General features: G+C 38.9%; 1 protein-coding gene across 1 annotated transcript in view; it reads left to right on the forward strand.

The window, feature by feature from the left end:
* NIPA2 (non imprinted in Prader-Willi/Angelman syndrome 2) overlaps positions 1-8,551 on the forward strand; it is a 13,142-nt gene continuing 4,591 nt past the window's right edge. The window contains exons 1-4 of the mRNA XM_009281339.2: positions 1-85; positions 2,430-2,486; positions 7,283-7,343; positions 7,706-7,928. Coding sequence (XP_009279614.1) covers positions 7,790-7,928 — 139 coding nt within the window. The 5' untranslated portion in view covers positions 1-85; positions 2,430-2,486; positions 7,283-7,343; positions 7,706-7,789. The remainder of the gene's footprint in view (positions 86-2,429; positions 2,487-7,282; positions 7,344-7,705; positions 7,929-8,551) is intronic.

The raw sequence follows: 8,551 nt of genomic DNA on the forward strand, positions 1-8,551 counted from the left end.
CGGGCTGCCTCCCTCCCCGCCTCGGCTCCTTCCCCCTGAGCCGCGCAAGGTCCTTGGCGTTCGGCGCTGTGGGGAGGCGCTGCGGGTGAGGAACGAGCAGGCCGGGGCGAGCCGTGCTGCCTTCGGGCGGGTGGCGGTGGCTGCGTGGCCGTCACGGCTCCGGGCGTTGAACCCGGCTGCAGAAGCTCAAGGAGACCTTCGCCGTGTTGGTGTCTCCGTAGTGGGAGACTCGCTGTGGTTTGGGCTCAGAAGGCCAAGATTAAAAAAAAAACTAGATCTGGATGTTTGTTAGGTTCTCTAACTGGACAGAATTGGCAAGTTACAGTGTGCTAGTTCTGCCGGAGCTCCAGAGCTGTTGTACTTCTTAATGGAGCGTGCGTGGTGTTAGTCAGGGAGCTAAACCAGTTTGTCTTGGGTTTGGTTTGGGATTGAGTTTAGCTGAGGTTGAGGGTTGTGCAGCTTGGTTCCAGATCAACTTCAGCAGAACTTCAGAGCCCTGGCAGTGCTTTAGTTTGAGGTGGAAAAAAATAACCTTAGCTTTGCATTGTAGTTCAGAAAGATGATTTGTGTTCTTCCTTATACTGTGAAGATACAGGCTGGGTCTGACTCTTTAGTCCCTGATTTTTTTTCTGATCTTTTCTTTTTCAACCAGTCAACTTTATCCATTTTCCAGCAGTACCTTTAAAATTATTTTTAATTAAAACATAATAAACGTAAGTCATCGTGGCTCTTTCTGAATGCTTTTGATGTGCCTCATTGTATACAGTTAGGGGTTTTTTTCCCCTAAAAGGTAACAAGTTCGTTGGTAGGAAATTTTTGCGTAAGTTTTCATCAGTATCATTGTATTAGAATTCAGTGTCATACCTGTTCTGCTTTCATTAAAGTTATTAATTCTCAGGATAAAATCCTGGCGAATAGAAAGCAGGTTATAACAGATTATCAGTCATGTCAAAGGAATGATAGTGACTAATGTCTAGATTCTACTTCAACTTAAAGAGTTATCTTAAATTTGAAACTGCCCATCTTAAATACTAAAGGTAGAACTTCAGTGAACCTGTGCTGGCGACTCATCCTACTGAGAGTGGAGCTAGTGTACTAGATACAGCAAAGATGGAGCAAGTCATGTCATGTACTCCTATCTTGAGTCTCTTTTGATAGACTTCTAGGAAATACAGTCAGTATAGTATCAGCTATAAAGCACCGTCTGTGGTTTGCGTTCAGTTCATGAATAGCACTCTGTTTTAGTGAAGATACTTTTTAGTTTTAAGTGAAAATGTTTTAATTGAAGGTCATTTTTATAGAAGAGAATAAGTACAAATAGCAAATACAAAGAGTAAGATGTACAAAAATTTTATTGTGGTGTTTTTCTTGTTTTCTCCCAGTTTCTTAAAATGGAATGCTTGTTGCTTTTGCTTTATTAATAGAAATCTGCTATAAGGGATGTTTCCCCACAGTTAAACTAAAACTCTTAAAATAGGTAACTTTAGAACAGTTAACGTATGTTTTGCTTTCTGAGTACTTGTGCTAGTGCCTCTAACATATATATATATGCATATATATAACATTATCTTTACAAACAAATTATTTTTTTTTTTTTACCTTGCCTATGTAATATGTAAATAATTTTGTGTATAAGTTTGCACACTCATTTAACTTCGACAAAGCTGGAAAACTTTATCTGTATTGGGGCAGATTTACAGTGCAAAATTGAAGGTACGCTTTCCTAAATAATGTATACAGAATCTATGGGTATTGTATGCATGCATCTTGGCCTTTTAAAGATGCACGTGACTAGGTTTTGAACCAGCAGCTCTTTTATCTTAAAGCTATGTTATATCTGTCCTTTCAATGTTCTCTCTATACCTGTGTTTAAACGATGTGTTCGTGAGTGGACAGAACATAACTGAGGAAGGCTTGGAGTTAGGTATGTTTGGGGGATTTTAGTAACCTTACTGAGAATATTTCTGTGTTCATACTCCCCGTCACCCCAGAGTTCTATTTATAAACATCCTCTGAAAACTCACCATACCAAAGCCAATAATTAAAACTTTATATTAGTTTTTGTAATAAAAGTGCCTTAGCACTTGTTAGAGAACAAAACTGAAAGGACTAGGCTGGTATTTCAGTTCAACTTTAGCATGTTACCTTCTAAAGAATAGCTTAGATCGCAAGTTAGTTTCTTTGATTAAAGGGATGAAATAACTGTAACACTTCAGGTGAGACATACCTAGGGAAGATCAAATTTAAAATCACACTACTTTGTTATTCAAGTGTTTTTAAAACAAAAATCCTGTCCCTTTTTAAAGCATAGATGAGATAATGTACAGTCTTGTGTGTCATGCATGGAAATGAAATTGAAATGATGGACGTAGGTTTTTTAGTTGAATTCTTACAATGCCAATTAATGTTATTTTTAACTTATATTGTAGAAGCCTATCATTGAAATATTTAAGAAGTGAATACCTCTGGATTTTGGAACAAAATCGGTATGTATAATGAGCCTTCGAAAGGCTCATCACTGAATGTTTGGATTTTTGTTGTTAGGGAGTGTTTCTGTTTCCAGTGGTTTTATGCCTGTGGAAAGGAAGAAGGGAACACACAATAGTCAATGTGTATTTGTTAAAAGCAGCTTTTTGATTCAGCCCCTTTTTCTTCCATGAAAAGCTTTATGGCTAGGAGGGCATTAAATAATTGTTCTATTTCAATGTTAGAAACATAAAACTTCTCATGGAGCTCTTGTAAATAAGCAGAATTGAAAATAAAATACCACAGAACAGTTCAAAAGATGCTGAATGGCTGTACCTGGAGTAACTATCAGTAATGTCTTGTCAAAACAGACCTTTGTTTAAAAATCTGTGTGAGTCATGTCTGAATCTTGTGCTGTTTAATATTAGTGATCTGGCTGAAAGGACAAAGAAATAATTAATGGCATTGAGCAGGGAAGGGTTGCCAGTGCGTAAACTCGGATGAATATTTTCAGGAAACATTTCTGAAAAAAAGAGATGCTTTTTATAGGAGTAAATGAAAGTTATTACACCCAGGCAGGAATAATTTGCTATACAAATACAGTTTAGAGAACAATAGTTCTGTAGGAAAGAATTTAGAGGTTATACTAACAGAGAAGTTGAAGATGTGTCAACAGTAGATAACTGCTCAGGGAGGGCTAAGAAAACCACCCATTTTGGGTTGTATGAAAAGAAGTATAGTCTTCCACTGTATTGCGGAAGTAATAATAACTCAGCTAAAATACTGTATGTGGCTTTGGGAGTTGCACTTCATTAAAAAAAAAAAAAAAGTGGGCTATTGGGATTGGACCCAGAGGGTGGCACAGCAGGAAGCGCCAAGCACCTAACTTGCAGAGCAATGTTAAGACGTAGATGCAAAGATAAAGAGTTGTATCTTTCCCAAGTCCAGAGTGGACAAACATAACAGGCTTTGGTAGTCAAAGTGAAAATCTAGATGAAGATTATTAGATAATGAGAGTTTCTAACAGCATCAAAGCATGGCTGCGGTGTTTGTGAAGTTTCCTTTGTAAGTATTTCCTGGGAGAAGCTTGGCTGAATTATCTGTAATGAGGAGCAGCAGTGAATGATGCCATACGTGGCAGAGGGTTGAAGTAAATGCCCTGTTAAGGTCCTTTTTAGCTTAGGGACATCATCCAGTTCACAGTTACGATCAGGTTTTAGACAAGAAAATTGTGAATTCTAGCATTTAAATATTTTAGCATATATTTAGATTACTTCTAGGAGAAAAGACTGTCTACTGAACCCTTGAGGGCTGGTGGCCAAGTAGGCAAAGTTGGGGCAATCCACCATGTTTACTTTTACCAACTAATTATTGCTTCCATACAACGTACAGCTTGTGGAAGTGATACTAATTTTCTTTGGCTGATAACTCCCTGATACTTACTTATGCTTATCTGCTTTTAAATGTAAAATATTATTTCATCTCGTGGCACCACTTTTAATGTTTCTGAATATTTCGAGAGCTTACTTGTTACAATAAATATATAACATCTTTTGAGCACTGCATATGTGCTGCTTTTGGGAGGAAAGGACTTTTGAGCAAAGAGACAAACAAGTGTTACCTTGTGTTTTAGACCAGAGAGTCTGTTATCTTGTCAGCATTTGTGATACTTCTCGGTTACATCTTAAAAATAAGCAAACAAACTTTGTGTCTAATCTGGACTTGCTTATGTCCCCCAGGTTTTTTTTTCAGAAAGCTTTTTCTCCATCTCTGCTTGTCTGATAACCTTCAAACTCAGTATACGTTCCCTGTGTTGTCTGTCATTGTACTGTTGCACACTGAGAGTTATGACTCATGATACTAGATGATCCACAGGCCATCCATAAATGGGTCGTTTTTCGAGGCACTGTAAATGTTGTACCTTCTGTGGATAGAAAAGTCTCATCCCCTCATTACATCTCTGAAATCAGAGCAGCAAACTAGTATTCCTCCATGAACCTGCTAGTCTTGGATGGATAAAATACTCTGTGTTAAAATCAGCTGTGAACTTGATTAAAGAACCTCTGCAGAACTACACCAAATACAACTAAAACCACTGCCAGCTTTGTTTAACTCCTACATTTTCTGGCTTCTCTCCTGTTTATAACTTAGTAGCAGCCCTGGCTGCTGGAATGGGACAGCTTTGGCATGTTCCCAAAGCTGAAACGTGAGAGGAGTATTTATTCAGAAACTGCTCATTTCGTGGCTTTTTTTTTTTTTTCTTACTTCCAAGGGTAATATCTTTTTCTTGATTATACTTACGAGAACGCATTAGTTCTTCTTCTTTTACTAAGTCTTAGGGTGAGAATTAAACTACTGGTTTCCTGAAGTGCAAAACTTCCTGTGCCTATACGTGTCAGTTCTACGCATGCGAATTACATCTGCGCTGTGTGCAGAGTGAACCAAATCTCTTCAGAGAGAAGTGGGGTTCGCCATGACTGTGCGGCAGAAATGGTCAGCAAATATCGACATCGGTATAAACCTGAGGTGGAAGTATGGCAGTCCAGCCCAAGCAGAAATGGGACTGGCCGTGTCTGTGAGGACAAATAAACTTAGCAAGAAGAGCTAGCAGTGATTTGTGTGAAGAAGTGGTTAAGATTTGAGTCATTTATGAGATTAACAAAGTGGTTGACAGGGAATCGAAAACTCTTTGATGTATTTGGGACACGGGGGAGAGAAGAACTACTAGTTTTGAAGCGTAGCATCCTTAGGGTGTTTTTAAGTCTAAATTCAGAAAATTACCTGTTAGCTCGCAAGTTTTCCTCATTCTTCTGCAGTCAAAATTCTTCCTCTGCTCTGGAGAAAAGCAGCCTGTGCTTCTTCCCTTGCCTCTGAAATGCAGCGGGTGGAAGATGTCAGCATGGGACTAACTGATGCTCTTTACCTCTGTCAGAAATGTTATCATGTAGATGAAGCTGTGCAGGCCAGCGAGAGAAAAAAAAGTGGTTTTGCCAGTACAGTGAGTTCTGTTTTAGTAAAAAGCTACACTAGTAAAAGCGCTCCCATTAGTAATATAAATAGATTAGCAACTGATGAAAACACTGGTAGAGTAGAAAAGCTCAGCAAAAGAAGCCCCCCTCCCCCAGGTGATGCTATACCAGTACCACATTTTACAGCAGCTGGAGCTAGAACACTCTTGGCTTGATTACCTGAACAGTGTGACTTGTGACTGCTAGAAAAGATGGTAGAGAGAACAGTTGCAAAAGTCTCTTGGTGTCTTTTCCTTGCGTTAAAAAATGCCTTTGTTCTTCAGGGGACTGAAAGTCTTGCTTTGAATTCAAAACCAGAGAAATATTTGATGCGGTTAGTGAGGTGGCTTGTTCTGGTCTGTCTCCCGCACTAATGATTTGTCTTTTTTGGTTTTGTTTGATAGGCGATTCTGTATCATGCAACAATCTACTTAAGTTTATTTTTAAAAGTTGCTAGAAAATGAAAGCAGACCCTTGCAGTTCATTTACTTAAATTTTTCCTACAAAATAAGATATTAAAAATTACTATGCAAGGATTAAAGGAAGAGGTTTTGAGAATTTTGAACTGTGGATCTTGCAGCATTTTGAATAGTGCCATGCTGAGTGCTTATTAAATGGGACTGTTTTCCTGTACTTTTTCACAGCCTAACTGGCTGCAAGTAAAAGGATCTGTGTTCATTTTTAATGTTATCTGTAGCTCTCTGCTAGGTTTTTCCTAGGGGTGTAGCAAATTAATCAAAGTCAGAACCAAGAACGTACGGGGAAAGGTAGTTTCAGAAGAAAACAGGTTTTGAAGAAACGGGTGCAGGAATCGGAACTGTGAACTGGCATGGCAGACCAGAATATGATTTTATCTAGTCCTGGACTCCCAGTGGGTGCGTCCATCTCTGCCTGGGCATGAAAGAGGGTGCTTGATACCGCAGTGCCTTGACAGCAGCATTGTACTCCCGCTTGGGGAAGCTGCTGCTGTATCTCAACATTAAAGCTGTGGAATTCAGATTCCAATAAGCACTGAAATGGAAACATTTTATTCCATCCTCTTCTTTTCCCCCCTTTTAAATCAAAAGCTTGTTAATGCAACTCATGTCATATGCCATGCTTCTGAGTATCTGGAAAATAATTCTTAGAGAACTAAATGCTAGTCTTGGCACATCTGTGATTGGTGTTTCCAGGAAGTAAGAATTGTTTTATCCATAGGTGTTTTCTTCCTTTAGAACAGTTCTCTATACTGCCATAATTATCAGTTGTCTTGAAATCAAAGCCTAAAAATAGTTTTCGTTTCCCTTCATACTATAGAGAGGTTAATCACCTTGAAAGTACTTTAAGCTTTTTTCTCTTCAGTTTAAAAGTTACTTACAGAGGTACCTTAAATTCAAAATCTTGTGTGTTAGATGGAATCCAGGATATCCTCATTGCGGCTTGTAACAGGAGAAAAGATGCACTGAAATAAATTTCCTTGTTAAGCTGGAGGTTGAATACGTAAAATCTTGATTTCTAGCCTAAAAATTGCTGTCTTCTGTTAAGCTGTTGTTGAAGGTCTTACCTAAGTAAATTTGGAGTCTTACCAAGCTAGGTGAAAGCTTTTAAACTGTAAACTCTTACTAGTTACTGTAACTAAGCTGAAAAGATGCTTCATACAGGTATGGGAAACTGTAAAATATATCGACAAACAGATGCCTTATTTCTTGGTCCAGATTTCCCTGTTCGTTCGAGGATAAGTGCATGTGCATACATCTCAAGCTTGTTTGTGTTAGGGAAATTACTATATGGTTGAACACCCATTCTAATCTTCTTTTCCATTTTTCTAGTGAGTTTGTATGGCAGAAATGCTGTGGCTGTTCCCAAACTCTCTTACAAACTGATTTCAATGTAAGTAACTGTTTGATCAGTATTGTCGGTTACATGGTGTGCCGGACATAGATCTGTGAACTTACTGAAAAGAAAAATAAATCACACCTCTTTAAGTTTTCCTTAACTTTTTTCAAAGAAGTTTTATTTGTTTGGGTTTCAGTTTTTATATGCCAGGTCAGAAGCCCTTCCTTCTGTGCGTTCGGACTTGTTAGTCACTCATCCATGGTTCAAGCTTACACATGCTTCAAAGATTGCCTTTTTTTTCCTAACGCTCATAGCAGAGACGGTTCACAGGAGAACCAGTCACGTGAGCTGTTGAGGATTTTCCTGTGCAGTATGTATTTCTACCAGTTTAATTCCAATGTGTTTATTTTGCTCAGGTTTCAGTGTTGCATCATCTTGTGTTGAGTAACAGAAGTTCTACTGTTCATTGATCAATGTGATAGTCTTTAGTAGTTTACGAGATGAGCCAAACTCGTGGGAGATATGACTTCTGTATCGGTCTGGTGTTGGCTATGAGTTCCAGCATTTTCATTGGAGGAAGTTTCATCCTGAAAAAGAAAGGCCTTCTCCGGTTAGCGAGGAAAGGCTCCATGAGAGCAGGTAAATACATGTTTTAAGAAACTTGCCGACATTTAAGTTTTGCTGTTTAACAGAAGATTACTAAACTTATGATCTTGTTTTGACTTCTTTTGTTTGTTACGGGTGTATGAAACCTAAAACATATAGCTGATGTGTTTTTTCTCTGGTGTCAGATACACCTAACTCTGTGTGTGATACATATTACTTAATTTGCACGTAATGCCCTCTAGGGACACTTGTTGAACGATTCTTTCGCGTGTCAGTTAAACCTGAATTGTACTTGCAAATTGAACTTGGAACCAGCACTCTTAACTACATCTGTGCTCCTGAATGAGTGAATTTAGGAGAATGGTAACTGCATTTGAGTGTCAGGAGATTGTTTTAGAAAACTAAAAATCACATGTAATGATCACGTGTAACGAATAGTGTGCCTCAAGGGTTCATACTGGAACCAATACTATTTTAATACCTTCCCCAATGACATAGACAGGGGGATCGAGCGCACCCTCAGCAAGTTTGCAGATGACACCAAGCTGAGTGATGCAGTTGATTCACTGGAGGGACGGGATGCCATCCAGAGGGACCTGGACAGGCTTGAGGATTGGGCCTGTGCAAACCTCATGAAGTTCAACAAGGCCAAGTGG

Source organism: Aptenodytes forsteri, unplaced genomic scaffold, assembly GCF_000699145.1.
Source record: "Aptenodytes forsteri isolate BGI_AS27 unplaced genomic scaffold, ASM69914v1 Scaffold212, whole genome shotgun sequence".
Lineage (NCBI taxonomy): Eukaryota > Metazoa > Chordata > Aves > Sphenisciformes > Spheniscidae > Aptenodytes > Aptenodytes forsteri.